We start from the raw sequence: 20,685 nt of genomic DNA, 5'->3' as shown, positions 1-20,685 counted from the left end.
GGTCAAAAGTTGAATGAACGAGTAGTCACGTCCTTTCGATTTCTTACAGGTTGGGTCGTTGTTGCCCACAACACACTAGCTTTCTGCTAATGAATGATGTCATTGACACATTTGAAAGGCTTTTTAGAACAAATAAGTGACTCAAAAAATATAATACTCAGCGGTTTGTATTTTCTCTGCCCCCTCTTTTGACTGCAACATTCGAATTTCTGGGCAAAAAATTATATCCCGAGAAAAGTGGATTTGAGGGGTACAGCGCCATAGGCCTCCATTCATTCTGCACTTATTCGTGAGCGCCCTTATGTGGAACCAGAAAAGGAACTGCAACCAGTTCAGAAACCGGAAGTTTCCCGAGAGTGGCGGTTCTTTGGCTAACCAGAAATGTCTCTGCTAATGTGAAGAAACGATACATTTGGCTAACGGAAGTATCAGCTAACGTGAAAAACCGATACATTTGGCTAACGAAAGTATCAGCAGAGAATGTCTAATAAGGGGAGAACCGCCACTCTCGGGAAACTTCCGGTTTCTGAACTGGTTGCAGTTCCTGTTCTGGTACCCCTCAAATCCACTTTTCTCGGGATATAATTTTTTGGCCAGAAATTGGAATGTTGCATGCGAAAGAGGGGGCGGAGAAAATATACACCGCTGAGTATTATATTTTTTGAGTCACTTATTTGTTTTAAAAAGCCTTTCAAATGCGTCAATGACGTCATTCATTAGCAGAAAGCTAGTGAGTTGTGGGCAACAACGACCCAACCTGTAAGAAATCGAAAGGACGTAAGTACTCGTTCATTCAACTTTTGACCTATAATCCATATTGATCTTGCAGAAACCACAATCCAATCTTCGATTTTTCAACGACAACCAGGTGAAAGAGACACATTTAGCCGTCTAGCTCCATAGACCCCCATTGTTTTTGCACTTATTCGTGATCGCCCCTAGCGGAACTGCAGCAGATTGCAGGTACAATGGAGTTAATAGGGAGTGATCCGGCTCTCCGTAAACGGGCTCTGGTATCAGCTAGAGTTCTAACGTGAAGAAACGATGGCAGCGTTTCATCCTCCACAGAAGTTTCTTGGTGAGTCACAAATCTCTATGTTGGTTATCATCATTATGTGAAAGGGACGTTTATTTGTTGCTGTCACAATATGTTAAGTTTGTCAATTAAATTATGAAGCAGCAGTAAGCTTGCAGTGAACTGTTAACTGACTTATTAATTAGTAGTATTTAGTATTTAGTTTGTTAGATTCTTATATTATCTTCTACTGACTTTATTGTACAGTGGAGTTTAGTTATATGTTTATACTTATACTAATGTTTACCATTTCTGTTGTAAGTGCATGTTGTGTGTTATGTCTGTACGCTACTGAGACCCTTGAATTTCCCCTTGAGGATCAATAAAGTATCTATCTATCTATCTATCTAGTCAGTGAACTGTTAACATTAACTTAACGTTAGGTTACTTAAGTTGAGGTTTGATTGTTATTCATTGTTAGCATGCTGATAGATTTTATGTATGGAAAGGTAATGTATGAAGTGTTTGAAATGGTGTTATATGAAATGCAGAGAAATGGACATCCTGTTTGTTTGGGGTCCGAAATTAATAATGTTACATGTGCTAGTGCGCCTTACCAAATGTAAATAACGTTCGTTTTTTTTTGCTTGAGGAAAACGTTTGGCAGCTGCTAACATGAACACGAGAATACATGCCTATAGCTAACGCTACGTTTTTGTAGAGTTAATGTGAGCTATCATTGCAAAGTTATTTACCACTATTCTGAGTTTATTTGATTCATTGGCTTCGCATGAATTCTGTCTCAAAGTGTTAGGACAAGGAGAGTTCCATTGAGATAAATTGGTTAAATATGAACTGGTTTTACAGTTGCCAGACGACATGCTGAATACAAGCATGGATTTTGTGACACGCATTTGTGTTTCACCTACAGACTGGGATGGCGCAGGAGCTGGTGACTTCAACCCACAGTCTTCAGAACCACCAGTCACCAAGCATAGCTGCTCCTAATGGTATGGTGCTATTTCCTATAGACCTCTCCAGAATAAGTCCCGCCTCCTAACTTCCGTATCCATCCAACTTCCGGGCGTGGATTGTCTATGGGAAATAACATGGCGTTTTGAAAGATCGTACCTGTCAAACTCTGTAGGTGACAAAGTAGAAAAAGCTGCTGGGCAGATTGGCCTACACACTTCTGCAATCTAGTTTCCACTGGATTTTTTGATTTTCGGTGCCGTTTAAGTAGTATAGTCTATAGTACTACTTAAACGGCACCGACAATCAAAAAATCCAGTGGAAACTAGATGGCAGAAGTGTGTAGGCCAATCTGCCCACCAGCTTTTTCAACTTCGCTACCTACAGATGTTTTACCGGTATGATATTTCGAAACGCCATGTTATTTCCCATAGACAATCCACGCCCGGAAGTTGGATGGATACGGAAGTTACGGAGGCGGGACTTATTCTGGAGAGGTCAATTGCCACTACACTGAGCATATTTTGTCATTCATTTTAGAAACGCCAGGTTGACAGTGGGTTATGAAAGTTATTAATAATAATTAAGTTGCTCAAACTTCATTTTCTTCTCTCCAGACATTTTCTAGAGCAGATGGTTCTGTGCAACCTCTCCTAAACTGGTTTTCCGCTAGCCTAGAAATCTAGACGCGCCCCTGCTGCCAGGGCTAGTCTAGCAACTCTCCGTTGGCTTGTGAGCTCCAGAAATCGAAACTCAATCAGGCCAATGAAATCGTGTAAATGATTGATGGCAGAGTTGCAACGGTTTGGCTTGAATTCCCTGCTACTTGAAAACAAATAAGATGGATGTTGCTGTTGGCGAACAGTGTGACACGAGTTAAGCTTTTATTAAGTTGGCAAACGTTTGAACTAGCCAACTAGCTCCGCTGGTGGGAAACGCATGGGACTCATAGCGCTGCCGCTATTGCGTGCAGAGGGAATTTGAAAGACAACTGATTATCCCGCCCCTCGGACTGAGCACTGCGAACGGTGAGTGCCAAGACCCTACATTTTAATGTGGGTCTGGCTCGTCAGGCTAGTATTCCGCAAGATGCAGCACGGAAATAGGAAGAGGCCACTCAATGAATTCTGATACAAAGACTTCAAATGGTAGGAATATTCCATCTTTAGTGTTTTGCTACCCCTTCCGTAATTTTTTTGCTTTCAAATGACCCATCGTCAGTCTTCAAATCAGAATCAGGCTTTTCTAACTGGAAGCAAGACGGTGGCTGTGGTGTAGTCTAGTTAGCTGTAGTGGGTATACTGTGATCAACCCCAAATATTAATACCTATCCTTGTCTGTTTTAAGTGGGTATACTGAGATGGTGCTTTTTAAGTGGGTATACCAATGACTTTCTAATGAGGAGACACAGCACTCAAAAAACCTTTCATAGAAATGCATGGGGCTAGTTTGTAACGGCCGTTGTCTACACATATCCCACCCCTTCCTCGGCAAAACGTCGACATGTGAATAGATTGAGCCAATCATGTGGTGTGATGTGAATACATTGAGCCAATCATATAGTGTGTTGTGAAGACATCATGCCAATCATATGTTGTGAACTCGCCGCTGGAGCAAGATTGGTGTCGTGAAGCCTTGCGCACGCACATTTCTGCCGAATAGGATGCCCAAAGAGTGCCCAAAAAGCGTTGCAATATGGCCGCCGAGTGGAGGGACTTGCCTAAAAGGACTTTGGGTATACTGCGTATAGTCCTGCATATCACGTAGACTACGTGCCTCTGCCCTACTGAACAAGGGATTTTCTGTGTATGGATGTTGACCGGTTCTTGGCCCCTTTGTGGCCCCTGTCTCAGAAAAATCCTAGAGCCGCCACTGAGTAGGCAAAACAAACCAGTTTAAGAAAGAGTTTGCGATTCCTAATCCACTGCACTTTTTGTAACGTACATAATGTAAGTTTTAAGCAGAATAGGGCGTAATCTGCTTTTGATTTCACTTGTTTATCAGACGTCAGAATACTTAGGATTCGTTTTGAACTACGTTTGTATGAGTGGTAGGTTGTGGCGTAAAATAACTTAATTGTAGGCTTAGCTGTTAGTTTGTTCAGTTGAACATATCTAACAGCTGCCCCCCCCCCCTTCTAATTCTGTTAGGTGCCGCTTCACTCTGCTACTGGATGGTGGAGGATCAGGGTGGTCTATGCTATACTAAATGGATGGCAGGAAAGCACAGCACACGTGAATTTCTAAATCAGGGGTGTCAAACATACGGCCCGCGGGCCGGATGCGGCCCGCTAGATGGTTTAATCCGGCCCAGACTTCTAGAGAATACATTTCTGACGATGTCAAAAAAAAAAAAAGAATCTCTAGCCCATTCCTATGAGGAGTTATGAATTTTCAAAGAAATAACCGAAATGCTCAATTCAGCCTCTAGGCGCAGCCAAAAAACAAAAAAAAAGTTCGGAGTTGACTGGTCCTGTGCTGTCAGTTTGGCTACATTGTCGGGAGAAAAGCAGGCGTTGCGACAAAATTCAGAGACAAAATGCAGCCTGCAAACGGAGGACAAGATGTTTGGGCATTTTATTGTATTTTGCACCAGGAAGTGTTGTTTTGTAAAACACTAAACTTGGATCATGTTAAAGTTTTCTTAGTGATAATGGCATTCTGTCTGGCTTACCATACCACGCTGTAGTACGGTGGTTAAGCCGAGGTGCCGTACTCAAGCGTTTCTTTGAACTACGAGAGGAAATTTGACAGTTCTTGGCGAAAAAAGGCAGACCAGTAGCAATTTAAATGCCCGGAATGGGTGCAGGATCTGGCCTTTATGGTGGATAGCCTATTACACAGCACCACCACCTAGCCTACAAAATTATTTGATCTGATGTAACCTAATCGTATCAGTTGATCGTATTGCTCATGCACTGCTAACTTATGTTTGTTAAATTCATTTTTTTTTATACATTTGCACATTTACATTTTTAAGGCAGGATGATAACTTTCTTCATAGCTCCCACTTGAGTTTAGTGTGGTGAGTTGGTTCAGGTGGTCAGATGTAAAAATGTAGGCCTATCCACTCAACTATAAAAATAAACCAGTTGTTTATGAGAGTGAAATGCATTTTATTTCAATTTCATTGGCCTCTCTGGATAAATGTGTAATAATCTAATATATACCTTGTGATTATGTAGGCTACAAATGTAGGCTGAAGGGTAAAGCATAGCCTACTGAAAAAAACTAAGCTGTGGATGTTTTGGATGTTTTGCAATTATTTCACTGGTCCGGCCCACTTGAGATCAGATGGGCTGTATGTGGCCCCTGAACCAAAATGAGTTTGACACCCCTGTTCTAAATGAAGAAGAGTGAATAAATGCACTTGCTTTTCAAACTGATAACAAGTTGTCAATGGTTATTTATGCAAGCTTGTGTAGCCTAAACCAGACATACCTCGGACTAGTCAAATTTATCCTGGCTGTAGATAAAGCAGGATATGAATTTTCCAATATTTTCCCAGATTAATAGTGGTTTACTGAGGTTTAATATCAATTAAAATCCCGTTGATCTGTAGGCTAGTTAGAATTTCAATGTTGCTTCAATATTAACGAAGGGTGCAAAAGTGATGTAGAATCAATGTTGCAGTGCGACGGTGATTCAATGATTTAACATTGACAAAGTTTATTTAACATAGATTCAATGACTAATTGTTATCTGGGTGCAGAATGAGCAGACATCAACACCAACTGAAAGCCCCGTTTTGCAGGTAGCCTATTGCATTGCATACAATTAGGCTTTCTCTGAACTACATTTTCCAAAGGTCAGCTTTCGTGCTTGTGTCACAACTTCAGAACGGCTTGACGTAGGTGCTTCAAATTTGATGTGAACATTTGTATGGACTCAATGATGAAGTCAAATGTGAAAGTCAAACCCACCTTGATAGTGATATCTCAAGAACGCCTGACACACAAAGTTTTTTGGTACAAGGGTTTGTATGATCTCAAAGATTAAGTGATTCAATGTTTTTTTTTTCAGGAATCTTCCCACCAACCTTAAGCCAGCAGCTTTCCATCCACTATTGTAATTCCTCTGGCATTGCTTTTCTAGTTACAAACTCTGATGTACCTATGCTGCCCTAGCTCTGTAAATTGGGTATACATTGTGGAAATATGCAATGTTCTAGGCATTAGATTAAGAAGAAATACAGAAAAAGTGGTTGTGCAAACCTGTTTGTCCTGTAGCAAATTTCAGTCTCTGCAAAGATCACAGGAAAGTATTATGTACATTCCAACATTCCGGGGTATAAAAAGACAGAGATAATATGTACTGCATGAGATAATATGTAGTGCACATTGACTTTGCCTGAGGATGAACTTACCATTTACCCTTGTGAAAGGACACTAGAGTGGAAAAGAAAGAGACACAGTCAGTATATCTGATTATATATCTATATATCATTATAGATCGTCAATTTAACATAGCCGGGCATACAAAACACATAGCAACACTTACTGAAGGTGGCCGTGGAAGTATGCAACCTGTTCAGACAAAAAACAGACAAGAACGTTATAGGCTACAGTATAAATACATTATATGTAGATATCAGCAATATATTGCATATAAAGTAATGAACCTTGTGGTGAGTTCCCTCTAAGTTGATCAATGGTTGTGTAGATGATATGCTCTAATTCAGGAGGTACATATGACAGACCCATGTACAGGTTCTCTGATCTGGGGGGAGAAAGTTAGAATTGGTTACTGATTACTGTAACTATTTATACTATTGATAATAGCAAAAAGTGCATCAGCATTAAACTTTTTAAACATGTTTAAATCACCAGCATGAATAATTTTATTGACAGTGAATAAGATCTGAACCACACTTACACTGACTGAAGGGTGAGACACGGTATCTTGTTCTGTGAAGAAATAAGATGTCAAAATAAAATCAGTATTTAAAAACATGTCTGCTGACGTTATTGTGATATAGTGATTTCTTTTTAAAAGCATTAGTTAAGACATTTCCAAATTTGTTGAAATGGTTTGACATCTAAAGATAAATATTGTCTATGTAGCATTTTACCTGTTGTGCAATCCTGACTAGATGTTGCAGGACCTCGGGCATCTGTGTCTGCTGGGGAGGCTGCAGGAGGTGGTTGAAGACGACCCTGATGACCTCCTGTTTGGGGGGAAGGCCAGCGAGAGGCAGGAGGATCAGCTCCGCCTTCTGCTGGGGAGAGAGCAGCTCCAGGACGGCCAGCTGGAGACAAACAGGGGAGACAGAGAGCAAAGTCCTTTTAGGCAAGATCCTCCACTCGACGGCCATATTGCAACGCACTTTGGGCACTTATTGGGCATCTATTTCGGGCAGAACTTCATGCGCAATGTATGAAGTAAGCAAGGACAGCACTCTCACTCTCGCCAACAACGGACGTTTCGGGCTGTGCGCCCTTCTTCAGCGTATAATGGCGACAAACAGGGGGAGAAAGAGAGAGTGGAGATATTAATATATTATGTTAAAAACGTGTTAAAATAAAGGCAGCACTTTGCACAAGTTAATTTTATTGCAGACGCCTTTCAAAGTAAGGCCTTCTTCAGTGAAGAAATGAACTGATGCAAAGTGTGGCTTTTTTTCTTGTCTCGTTTAATAAGTTATACGTTTTGATCCAGCACTCTACGAATCTGAAAAAAAGAGACAGAGTGAAGCCTGAAATGTGTCACCCAACCTTAAGCTAAAACCTCTAGCAAACAATGTGTGTACAAACAGTGAGCAGAAAGACACAGTCAAGTACAGAGGATGAAGAGAGAAAAGAAGTGTTGGGAAGGGGTGAGGGAAGAAAGGAGAGTGAAAGAGGGGATGGGAAACAGATGAAATGAGAGGAGAGGATGACAGATTAACAGACAGGCTATGACTGGCACGTGACTGGAGAGTTCCATTCGCCGAGCGTACATGTGCTGCAACAATAAAGCGTCCACTATAGTCAACTGGCTACACCAGACATTCTAGCGACGCGCACATTGAAAAAAAAATGAGACCAGTCTTTTAAAACGATTTATTTTACGCTCTGCGAAACGGAATGCTTTAATTGCACACCTTGTGTAGCCCAGCTTTAAGAGAAGGACAGAGAGAAAAAATGGGGGAAAGATTTAGACTCCAGATTGAGTGATGATAAGGAGACGTGGAAGTGACGTGCTACATACTGGATCAAAGTGCCTGTTGAGATCGGCCAGAGTTGTGAGAGGGACGAGGACAGAGAATCGTCTGAAGTTGTTGAGAAGCCAGGCCAAGCTGTTGTTGGAAATGCATCCAGAATCTGTTGAAGCAAAAATATATAAAGTTTGGTTATATCTCTAGAATAAATTGTAAATACAATTTCATGTACAGCAACAATATCTAAAAATTTGTATCTATAAAATACACAATGAAGGAAAATGAAACATTAGTGTAGAAACATCCGTTCTGACCTGATGTGTCTCTGGACAGGAAGGGCAAGATGAAGAACGTGAGGACATCCTCGGCCTGCTCCTCTGTCATGTCATCAAAATGATGACTCAGCTCACCCACACTGGAGAAGAAGTCACAAAACATTCAAATAGTCATATAATAACACAATAATTACACATTCGTACATATGTGATATACATATACAACAGCATAGTATTTCATTTCATTTTCAGATATACACAGAAGAAGTGTTAAATAACTACATCCTATACAGGATTTCCCATATAATATCATGTCATATCATGTGCTGAGTTGCTCTCAGTTGTATCATATTGTGTTCTATCAAATTGTGTCATATTGTCTCATATCATAATGTATTGTACTATATTGTATTTCATGACAGTGTCTGATTTCTTACATTACAATTTTGAACACAATGTGTATCAATACTTCACATCATACATACATGTACTGGTAAGTTTCACAGGTGAGGTTCTTGCTGCTGACACATTGCAGAAGGTCTCCAGAGGCGAAGGGTAAAAATGGCCGCAGACTGTCACCAAACAGTGAGGAGATGAAATCGATGTCTTGCCACTGCATGTCACTGAGCGACTCCAGACGGAGCTCTCCAAGGACATCCAGGACATCAGTCACAGATGGACCCATGATCCTCAGAGACTGTCAGGAGCAGGAACAAAAACAAAATAATGTTTAAAAAGAAATTCCAAATACCAAATTCGAAAAAATTGCACAGGCAAAGCAAGGCAGCCGTGGTGCCTCCTGACATTGGATTGGTCTGGGTTCGAAACCCACACCCATTATCTGCTAAAATATCACTGTCACTTTACGTCACAGAGATGTAAAAAGTATCTCTCTAACAAACGTGTCACAAAAGATCGATCCCCATTACCATATTGGAGGCCATGTGTGAGAACATGATGAGAGCTTCGTCCAGAACTGCAGAGGACTTGGTGAGGAGCAGCTTCCAGGTCCCCTTGGAGTAAGTCCTGTTGCTGGACAGCTGGCAGATCAGGAGCTGGGCCAGGTGCTCTGCAGTGAGTCCTGACAGCTGTAGGCGAAGAACCAATTACCCAACGCTTAGAGATCAAGATATTTTTCTGTAAACTTTTTAGGTTAACTTTTAATGTAAACTTTTATTTTCATTAGAAGCGCTGGACAAATTCAAAGAGGACACATACAAAGAGATAAGACATGAATGAGTTAAAATAGCACCTCACCTCAGAGCATGCATACTCTGACACGCTGTATTGGCAGGGTACTTGTCCCATATCCAAGAGATGCTGCAACTCAGAGCTATGAAACCACAAACATGTTCCAGGTCATGAGGTGTGAAGCAGTGGGCACAGGGGCGGTTCTAGGGGCGGGGCCACAGGGGCCCGGGCCCCATCTGAAATCTCATTGGCCCCTGACTGGCCCCTGTACCGTCAATCATCAATAAGTGTCAAACTTGTTGAGAACGACGATCATAGATGCAATTCCATTCCCAAACAACTGGTGGCAGTAATGCACCTATGAAGCTTGAAAGCTAAAGCACACAGTGAACTGTAAAGGAAAGAATACATTTGGCCAGAGCCCGTTAACGGAGAGCCGGATCACTCCCTATTATCTCCATTGTACCTGCAATATGTTGCAGTTCCGCTAGGGGCGATCACAAATAAGTGCAAAAACAATGGGGGTCTATGGAGCTAGACGGCTAAATTTGTCTCTTTCACCTGGTTGTCGTTGAGAAATTGAAGATTTGATTGTGGTTTCTGCAAGCTCAATATGGATTATAGGTCAAAAGTTGAATGAACGAGTAGTCACGTCCTTTCGATTTCTTACAGGTTGGGTCGTTGTTGCCCACAACACACTAGCTTTCTGCTAATGAATGATGTCATTGACACATTTGAAAGGCTTTTTAGAACAAATAAGTGACTCAAAAAATATAATACTCAGCGGTTTGTATTTTCTCTGCCCCCTCTTTTGACTGCAACATTCGAATTTCTGGGCAAAAAATTATATCCCGAGAAAAGTGGATTTGAGGGGTACAGCGCCATAGGCCTCCATTCATTCTGCACTTATTCGTGAGCGCCCTTATGTGGAACCAGAAAAGGAACTGCAACCAGTTCAGAAACCGGAAGTTTCCCGAGAGTGGCGGTTCTTTGGCTAACCAGAAATGTCTCTGCTAATGTGAAGAAACGATACATTTGGCTAACGGAAGTATCAGCTAACGTGAAAAACCGATACATTTGGCTAACGAAAGTATCAGCAGAGAATGTCTAATAAGGGGAGAACCGCCACTCTCGGGAAACTTCCGGTTTCTGAACTGGTTGCAGTTCCTGTTCTGGTACCCCTCAAATCCACTTTTCTCGGGATATAATTTTTTGGCCAGAAATTGGAATGTTGCATGCGAAAGAGGGGGCGGAGAAAATATACACCGCTGAGTATTATATTTTTTGAGTCACTTATTTGTTTTAAAAAGCCTTTCAAATGCGTCAATGACGTCATTCATTAGCAGAAAGCTAGTGAGTTGTGGGCAACAACGACCCAACCTGTAAGAAATCGAAAGGACGTAAGTACTCGTTCATTCAACTTTTGACCTATAATCCATATTGATCTTGCAGAAACCACAATCCAATCTTCGATTTTTCAACGACAACCAGGTGAAAGAGACACATTTAGCCGTCTAGCTCCATAGACCCCCATTGTTTTTGCACTTATTCGTGATCGCCCCTAGCGGAACTGCAGCAGATTGCAGGTACAATGGAGTTAATAGGGAGTGATCCGGCTCTCCGTAAACGGGCTCTGGTATCAGCTAGAGTTCTAACGTGAAGAAACGATGGCAGCGTTTCATCCTCCACAGAAGTTTCTTGGTGAGTCACAAATCTCTATGTTGGTTATCATCATTATGTGAAAGGGACGTTTATTTGTTGCTGTCACAATATGTTAAGTTTGTCAATTAAATTATGAAGCAGCAGTAAGCTTGCAGTGAACTGTTAACTGACTTATTAATTAGTAGTATTTAGTATTTAGTTTGTTAGATTCTTATATTATCTTCTACTGACTTTATTGTACAGTGGAGTTTAGTTATATGTTTATACTTATACTAATGTTTACCATTTCTGTTGTAAGTGCATGTTGTGTGTTATGTCTGTACGCTACTGAGACCCTTGAATTTCCCCTTGAGGATCAATAAAGTATCTATCTATCTATCTATCTAGTCAGTGAACTGTTAACATTAACTTAACGTTAGGTTACTTAAGTTGAGGTTTGATTGTTATTCATTGTTAGCATGCTGATAGATTTTATGTATGGAAAGGTAATGTATGAAGTGTTTGAAATGGTGTTATATGAAATGCAGAGAAATGGACATCCTGTTTGTTTGGGGTCCGAAATTAATAATGTTACATGTGCTAGTGCGCCTTACCAAATGTAAATAACGTTCGTTTTTTTTTGCTTGAGGAAAACGTTTGGCAGCTGCTAACATGAACACGAGAATACATGCCTATAGCTAACGCTACGTTTTTGTAGAGTTAATGTGAGCTATCATTGCAAAGTTATTTACCACTATTCTGAGTTTATTTGATTCATTGGCTTCGCATGAATTCTGTCTCAAAGTGTTAGGACAAGGAGAGTTCCATTGAGATAAATTGGTTAAATATGAACTGGTTTTACAGTTGCCAGACGACATGCTGAATACAAGCATGGATTTTGTGACACGCATTTGTGTTTCACCTACAGACTGGGATGGCGCAGGAGCTGGTGACTTCAACCCACAGTCTTCAGAACCACCAGTCACCAAGCATAGCTGCTCCTAATGGTATGGTGCTATTTCCTATAGACCTCTCCAGAATAAGTCCCGCCTCCTAACTTCCGTATCCATCCAACTTCCGGGCGTGGATTGTCTATGGGAAATAACATGGCGTTTTGAAAGATCGTACCTGTCAAACTCTGTAGGTGACAAAGTAGAAAAAGCTGCTGGGCAGATTGGCCTACACACTTCTGCAATCTAGTTTCCACTGGATTTTTTGATTTTCGGTGCCGTTTAAGTAGTATAGTCTATAGTACTACTTAAACGGCACCGACAATCAAAAAATCCAGTGGAAACTAGATGGCAGAAGTGTGTAGGCCAATCTGCCCACCAGCTTTTTCAACTTCGCTACCTACAGATGTTTTACCGGTATGATATTTCGAAACGCCATGTTATTTCCCATAGACAATCCACGCCCGGAAGTTGGATGGATACGGAAGTTACGGAGGCGGGACTTATTCTGGAGAGGTCAATTGCCACTACACTGAGCATATTTTGTCATTCATTTTAGAAACGCCAGGTTGACAGTGGGTTATGAAAGTTATTAATAATAATTAAGTTGCTCAAACTTCATTTTCTTCTCTCCAGACATTTTCTAGAGCAGATGGTTCTGTGCAACCTCTCCTAAACTGGTTTTCCGCTAGCCTAGAAATCTAGACGCGCCCCTGCTGCCAGGGCTAGTCTAGCAACTCTCCGTTGGCTTGTGAGCTCCAGAAATCGAAACTCAATCAGGCCAATGAAATCGTGTAAATGATTGATGGCAGAGTTGCAACGGTTTGGCTTGAATTCCCTGCTACTTGAAAACAAATAAGATGGATGTTGCTGTTGGCGAACAGTGTGACACGAGTTAAGCTTTTATTAAGTTGGCAAACGTTTGAACTAGCCAACTAGCTCCGCTGGTGGGAAACGCATGGGACTCATAGCGCTGCCGCTATTGCGTGCAGAGGGAATTTGAAAGACAACTGATTATCCCGCCCCTCGGACTGAGCACTGCGAACGGTGAGTGCCAAGACCCTACATTTTAATGTGGGTCTGGCTCGTCAGGCTAGTATTCCGCAAGATGCAGCACGGAAATAGGAAGAGGCCACTCAATGAATTCTGATACAAAGACTTCAAATGGTAGGAATATTCCATCTTTAGTGTTTTGCTACCCCTTCCGTAATTTTTTTGCTTTCAAATGACCCATCGTCAGTCTTCAAATCAGAATCAGGCTTTTCTAACTGGAAGCAAGACGGTGGCTGTGGTGTAGTCTAGTTAGCTGTAGTGGGTATACTGTGATCAACCCCAAATATTAATACCTATCCTTGTCTGTTTTAAGTGGGTATACTGAGATGGTGCTTTTTAAGTGGGTATACCAATGACTTTCTAATGAGGAGACACAGCACTCAAAAAACCTTTCATAGAAATGCATGGGGCTAGTTTGTAACGGCCGTTGTCTACACATATCCCACCCCTTCCTCGGCAAAACGTCGACATGTGAATAGATTGAGCCAATCATGTGGTGTGATGTGAATACATTGAGCCAATCATATAGTGTGTTGTGAAGACATCATGCCAATCATATGTTGTGAACTCGCCGCTGGAGCAAGATTGGTGTCGTGAAGCCTTGCGCACGCACATTTCTGCCGAATAGGATGCCCAAAGAGTGCCCAAAAAGCGTTGCAATATGGCCGCCGAGTGGAGGGACTTGCCTAAAAGGACTTTGGGTATACTGCGTATAGTCCTGCATATCACGTAGACTACGTGCCTCTGCCCTACTGAACAAGGGATTTTCTGTGTATGGATGTTGACCGGTTCTTGGCCCCTTTGTGGCCCCTGTCTCAGAAAAATCCTAGAGCCGCCACTGAGTAGGCAAAACAAACCAGTTTAAGAAAGAGTTTGCGATTCCTAATCCACTGCACTTTTTGTAACGTACATAATGTAAGTTTTAAGCAGAATAGGGCGTAATCTGCTTTTGATTTCACTTGTTTATCAGACGTCAGAATACTTAGGATTCGTTTTGAACTACGTTTGTATGAGTGGTAGGTTGTGGCGTAAAATAACTTAATTGTAGGCTTAGCTGTTAGTTTGTTCAGTTGAACATATCTAACAGCTGCCCCCCCCCCCTTCTAATTCTGTTAGGTGCCGCTTCACTCTGCTACTGGATGGTGGAGGATCAGGGTGGTCTATGCTATACTAAATGGATGGCAGGAAAGCACAGCACACGTGAATTTCTAAATCAGGGGTGTCAAACATACGGCCCGCGGGCCGGATGCGGCCCGCTAGATGGTTTAATCCGGCCCAGACTTCTAGAGAATACATTTCTGACGATGTCAAAAAAAAAAAAAGAATCTCTAGCCCATTCCTATGAGGAGTTATGAATTTTCAAAGAAATAACCGAAATGCTCAATTCAGCCTCTAGGCGCAGCCAAAAAACAAAAAAAAAGTTCGGAGTTGACTGGTCCTGTGCTGTCAGTTTGGCTACATTGTCGGGAGAAAAGCAGGCGTTGCGACAAAATTCAGAGACAAAATGCAGCCTGCAAACGGAGGACAAGATGTTTGGGCATTTTATTGTATTTTGCACCAGGAAGTGTTGTTTTGTAAAACACTAAACTTGGATCATGTTAAAGTTTTCTTAGTGATAATGGCATTCTGTCTGGCTTACCATACCACGCTGTAGTACGGTGGTTAAGCCGAGGTGCCGTACTCAAGCGTTTCTTTGAACTACGAGAGGAAATTTGACAGTTCTTGGCGAAAAAAGGCAGACCAGTAGCAATTTAAATGCCCGGAATGGGTGCAGGATCTGGCCTTTATGGTGGATAGCCTATTACACAGCACCACCACCTAGCCTACAAAATTATTTGATCTGATGTAACCTAATCGTATCAGTTGATCGTATTGCTCATGCACTGCTAACTTATGTTTGTTAAATTCATTTTTTTTTATACATTTGCACATTTACATTTTTAAGGCAGGATGATAACTTTCTTCATAGCTCCCACTTGAGTTTAGTGTGGTGAGTTGGTTCAGGTGGTCAGATGTAAAAATGTAGGCCTATCCACTCAACTATAAAAATAAACCAGTTGTTTATGAGAGTGAAATGCATTTTATTTCAATTTCATTGGCCTCTCTGGATAAATGTGTAATAATCTAATATATACCTTGTGATTATGTAGGCTACAAATGTAGGCTGAAGGGTAAAGCATAGCCTACTGAAAAAAACTAAGCTGTGGATGTTTTGGATGTTTTGCAATTATTTCACTGGTCCGGCCCACTTGAGATCAGATGGGCTGTATGTGGCCCCTGAACCAAAATGAGTTTGACACCCCTGTTCTAAATGAAGAAGAGTGAATAAATGCACTTGCTTTTCAAACTGATAACAAGTTGTCAATGGTTATTTATGCAAGCTTGTGTAGCCTAAACCAGACATACCTCGGACTAGTCAAATTTATCCTGGCTGTAGATAAAGCAGGATATGAATTTTCCAATATTTTCCCAGATTAATAGTGGTTTACTGAGGTTTAATATCAATTAAAATCCCGTTGATCTGTAGGCTAGTTAGAATTTCAATGTTGCTTCAATATTAACGAAGGGTGCAAAAGTGATGTAGAATCAATGTTGCAGTGCGACGGTGATTCAATGATTTAACATTGACAAAGTTTATTTAACATAGATTCAATGACTAATTGTTATCTGGGTGCAGAATGAGCAGACATCAACACCAACTGAAAGCCCCGTTTTGCAGGTAGCCTATTGCATTGCATACAATTAGGCTTTCTCTGAACTACATTTTCCAAAGGTCAGCTTTCGTGCTTGTGTCACAACTTCAGAACGGCTTGACGTAGGTGCTTCAAATTTGATGTGAACATTTGTATGGACTCAATGATGAAGTCAAATGTGAAAGTCAAACCCACCTTGATAGTGATTCAATGTTTTTTTTTTCAGGAATCTTCCCACCAACCTTAAGCCAGCAGCTTTCCATCCACTATTGTAATTCCTCTGGCATTGCTTTTCTAGTTACAAACTCTGATGTACCTATGCTGCCCTAGCTCTGTAAATTGGGTATACATTGTGGAAATATGCAATGTTCTAGGCATTAGATTAAGAAGAAATACAGAAAAAGTGGTTGTGCAAACCTGTTTGTCCTGTAGCAAATTTCAGTCTCTGCAAAGATCACAGGAAAGTATTATGTACATTCCAACATTCCGGGGTATAAAAAGACAGAGATAATATGTACTGCATGAGATAATATGTAGTGCACATTGACTTTGCCTGAGGATGAACTTACCATTTACCCTTGTGAAAGGACACTAGAGTGGAAAAGAAAGAGACACAGTCAGTATATCTGATTATATATCTATATATCATTATAGATCGTCAATTTAACATAGCCGGGCATACAAAACACATAGCAACACTTACTGAAGGTGGCCGTGGAAGTATGCAACCTGTTCAGACAAAAAACAGACAAGAACGTTATAGGCTACAGTATAAATACATTATATGTAGATATCAGCAATATATTGCATATAAAGTAATGAACCTTGTGGTGAGTTCCCTCTAAGTTGATCAATGGTTGTGTAGATGATATGCTCTAATTCAGGAGGTACATATGACAGACCCATGTACAGGTTCTCTGATCTGGGGGGAGAAAGTTAGAATTGGTTACTGATTACTGTAACTATTTATACTATTGATAATAGCAAAAAGTGCATCAGCATTAAACTTTTTAAACATGTTTAAATCACCAGCATGAATAATTTTATTGACAGTGAATAAGATCTGAACCACACTTACACTGACTGAAGGGTGAGACACGGTATCTTGTTCTGTGAAGAAATAAGATGTCAAAATAAAATCAGTATTTAAAAACATGTCTGCTGACGTTATTGTGATATAGTGATTTCTTTTTAAAAGCATTAGTTAAGACATTTCCAAATTTGTTGAAATGGTTTGACATCTAAAGATAAATATTGTCTATGTAGCATTTTACCTGTTGTGCAATCCTGACTAGATGTTGCAGGACCTCGGGCATCTGTGTCTGCTGGGGAGGCTGCAGGAGGTGGTTGAAGACGACCCTGATGACCTCCTGTTTGGGGGGAAGGCCAGCGAGAGGCAGGAGGATCAGCTCCGCCTTCTGCTGGGGAGAGAGCAGCTCCAGGACGGCCAGCTGGAGACAAACAGGGGAGACAGAGAGCAAAGTCCTTTTAGGCAAGATCCTCCACTCGACGGCCATATTGCAACGCACTTTGGGCACTTATTGGGCATCTATTTCGGGCAGAACTTCATGCGCAATGTATGAAGTAAGCAAGGACAGCACTCTCACTCTCGCCAACAACGGACGTTTCGGGCTGTGCGCCCTTCTTCAGCGTATAATGGCGACAAACAGGGGGAGAAAGAGAGAGTGGAGATATTAATATATTATGTTAAAAACGTGTTAAAATAAAGGCAGCACTTTGCACAAGTTAATTTTATTGCAGACGCCTTTCAAAGTAAGGCCTTCTTCAGTGAAGAAATGAACTGATGCAAAGTGTGGCTTTTTTTCTTGTCTCGTTTAATAAGTTATACGTTTTGATCCAGCACTCTACGAATCTGAAAAAAAGAGACAGAGTGAAGCCTGAAATGTGTCACCCAACCTTAAGCTAAAACCTCTAGCAAACAATGTGTGTACAAACAGTGAGCAGAAAGACACAGTCAAGTACAGAGGATGAAGAGAGAAAAGAAGTGTTGGGAAGGGGTGAGGGAAGAAAGGAGAGTGAAAGAGGGGATGGGAAACAGATGAAATGAGAGGAGAGGATGACAGATTAACAGACAGGCTATGACTGGCACGTGACTGGAGAGTTCCATTCGCCGAGCGTACATGTGCTGCAACAATAAAGCGTCCACTATAGTCAACTGGCTACACCAGACATTCTAGCGACGCGCACATTGAAAAAAAAATGAGACCAGTCTTTTAAAACGATTTATTTTACGCTCTGCGAAACGGAATGCTTTAATTGCACACCTTGTGTAGCCCAGCTTTAAGAGAAGGACAGAGAGAAAAAATGGGGGAAAGATTTAGACTCCAGATTGAGTGATGATAAGGAGACGTGGAAGTGACGTGCTACATACTGGATCAAAGTGCCTGTTGAGATCGGCCAGAGTTGTGAGAGGGACGAGGACAGAGAATCGTCTGAAGTTGTTGAGAAGCCAGGCCAAGCTGTTGTTGGAAATGCATCCAGAATCTGTTGAAGCAAAAATATATAAAGTTTGGTTATATCTCTAGAATAAATTGTAAATACAATTTCATGTACAGCAACAATATCTAAAAATTTGTATCTATAAAATACACAATGAAGGAAAATGAAACATTAGTGTAGAAACATCCGTTCTGACCTGATGTGTCTCTGGACAGGAAGGGCAAGATGAAGAACGTGAGGACATCCTCGGCCTGCTCCTCTGTCATGTCATCAAAATGATGACTCAGCTCACCCACACTGGAGAAGAAGTCACAAAACATTCAAATAGTCATATAATAACACAATAATTACACATTCGTACATATGTGATATACATATACAACAGCATAGTATTTCATTTCATTTTCAGATATACACAGAAGAAGTGTTAAATAACTACATCCTATACAGGATTTCCCATATAATATCATGTCATATCATGTGCTGAGTTGCTCTCAGTTGTATCATATTGTGTTCTATCAAATTGTGTCATATTGTCTCATATCATAATGTATTGTACTATATTGTATTTCATGACAGTGTCTGATTTCTTACATTACAATTTTGAACACAATGTGTATCAATACTTCACATCATACATACATGTACTGGTAAGTTTCACAGGTGAGGTTCTTGCTGCTGACACATTGCAGAAGGTCTCCAGAGGCGAAGGGTAAAAATGGCCGCAGACTGTCACCAAACAGTGAGGAGATGAAATCGATGTCTTGCCACTGCATGTAACTGAGCGACTCCAGACGGAGCTCTCCAAGGACATCCAGGACATCAGTCACAGATGGACCCATGATCCTCAGAGACTGTCAGGAGCAGGAACAAAAACAAAATAATGTTTAAAAAGAAATTCCAAATACCAAATTCGAAAAAATTGCACAGGCAAAGCAAGGCAGCCGTGGTGCCTCCTGACATTGGATTGGTCTGGGTTCGAAACCCACACCCATTATCTGCTAAAATATCACTGTCACTTTACGTCACAGAGATGTAAAAAGTATCTCTCTAACAAACGTGTCACAAAAGATCCCCATTACCATATTGGAGGCCATGTGTGAGAACATGATGAGAGCTTCGTCCAGAACTGCAGAGGACTTGGTGAGGAGCAGCTTCCAGGTCCCCTTGGAGTAAGTCCTGTTGCTGGACAGCTGGCAGATCAGGAGCTGGGCCAGGTGCTCTGCAGTGAGTCCTGACAGCTGTAGGCGAAGAACCAATTACCCAACGCTTAGAGATCAAGATATTTTTCTGTAAACTTTTTAGGTTAACTTTTAATGTAAACTTTTATTTTCATTAGAAGCGCTGGACAAATTCAAAGAGGACACATACAAAGAGATAAGACATGAATGAGTTAAAATAGCACCTCACCTCAGAGCATGCATACTCTGACACGCTGTATTGGCAGGGTACTTGTCCCATATCCAAGAGATGCTGCAACTCAGAGCTATGAAACCACAAACATGTTCCAGGTCATGAGGTGTGAAGCAGTGGGCACAGGGGCGGTTCTAGGGGCGGGGCCACAGGGGCCCGGGCCCCATCTGAAATCTCATTGGCCCCTGACTGGCCCCTGTACCGTCAATCATCAATAAGTGTCAAACTTGTTGAGAACGACGATCATAGATGCAATTCCATTCCCAAACAACTGGTGGCAGTAATGCACCTATGAAGCTTGAAAGCTAAAGCACACAGTGAACTGTAAAGGAAAGAATACATTTGGCCAGAGCCCGTTAACGGAGAGCCGGATCACTCCCTATTATCTCCATTGTACCTGCAATATGTTGCAGTTCCGCTAGGGGCGATCACAAATAAGTGCAAAAACAATGGGGGTCTATGGAGCTAGACGGCTAAATTTGTCTCTTTCACCTGGTTGTCGTTGAGAAATTGAAGATTTGATTGTGGTTTCTGCAAGCTCAATATGGATTATAGGTCAAAAGTTGAATGAACGAGTAGTCACGTCCTTTCGATTTCTTACAGGTTGGGTCGTTGTTGCCCACAACACACTAGCTTTCTGCTAATGAATGATGTCATTGACACATTTGAAAGGCTTTTTAGAACAAATAAGTGACTCAAAAAATATAATACTCAGCGGTTTGTATTTTCTCTGCCCCCTCTTTTGACTGCAACATTCGAATTTCTGGGCAAAAAATTATATCCCGAGAAAAGTGGATTTGAGGGGTACAGCGCCATAGGCCTCCATTCATTCTGCACTTATTCGTGAGCGCCCTTATGTGGAACCAGAAAAGGAACTGCAACCA

At 41.3% G+C, this 20,685-nt stretch overlaps 1 protein-coding gene across 1 annotated transcript in view; it reads right to left on the bottom strand.

The window, feature by feature from the left end:
• Positions 1-20,685, bottom strand: part of LOC143118580 (uncharacterized) — a 123,833-nt gene that overhangs the window by 12,712 nt on the left and 90,436 nt on the right. The window contains exons 122-143 of the mRNA XM_076279614.1: positions 19,799-19,874; positions 19,471-19,629; positions 19,031-19,242; positions 18,585-18,685; positions 18,321-18,433; positions 17,203-17,379; positions 17,007-17,038; positions 16,753-16,850; positions 16,632-16,657; positions 16,498-16,519; positions 16,346-16,373; positions 9,658-9,733; positions 9,330-9,488; positions 8,886-9,097; positions 8,440-8,540; positions 8,176-8,288; positions 7,058-7,234; positions 6,862-6,893; positions 6,608-6,705; positions 6,487-6,512; positions 6,353-6,374; positions 6,201-6,228 (exon numbers count right to left, since the gene is read on the bottom strand). Coding sequence (XP_076135729.1) covers positions 6,201-6,228; positions 6,353-6,374; positions 6,487-6,512; positions 6,608-6,705; positions 6,862-6,893; positions 7,058-7,234; positions 8,176-8,288; positions 8,440-8,540; positions 8,886-9,097; positions 9,330-9,488; positions 9,658-9,733; positions 16,346-16,373; positions 16,498-16,519; positions 16,632-16,657; positions 16,753-16,850; positions 17,007-17,038; positions 17,203-17,379; positions 18,321-18,433; positions 18,585-18,685; positions 19,031-19,242; positions 19,471-19,629; positions 19,799-19,874 — 2,088 coding nt within the window. The remainder of the gene's footprint in view (positions 1-6,200; positions 6,229-6,352; positions 6,375-6,486; positions 6,513-6,607; positions 6,706-6,861; positions 6,894-7,057; positions 7,235-8,175; positions 8,289-8,439; positions 8,541-8,885; positions 9,098-9,329; positions 9,489-9,657; positions 9,734-16,345; positions 16,374-16,497; positions 16,520-16,631; positions 16,658-16,752; positions 16,851-17,006; positions 17,039-17,202; positions 17,380-18,320; positions 18,434-18,584; positions 18,686-19,030; positions 19,243-19,470; positions 19,630-19,798; positions 19,875-20,685) is intronic.

The sequence above is a fragment of the Alosa pseudoharengus genome, unplaced genomic scaffold (assembly GCF_046254945.1).
Source record: "Alosa pseudoharengus isolate Yale_2024_CS ecotype anadromous, Long Island Sound unplaced genomic scaffold, YU_APseudo_1.1 YU_APseudo_1.1_scf_1, whole genome shotgun sequence".
NCBI classification, from domain to species: domain Eukaryota; kingdom Metazoa; phylum Chordata; class Actinopteri; order Clupeiformes; family Clupeidae; genus Alosa; species Alosa pseudoharengus.
The sequence above is the reverse complement of the archived record's forward strand: the minus strand, read 5'-3'. Positions and strand labels throughout refer to the sequence as shown.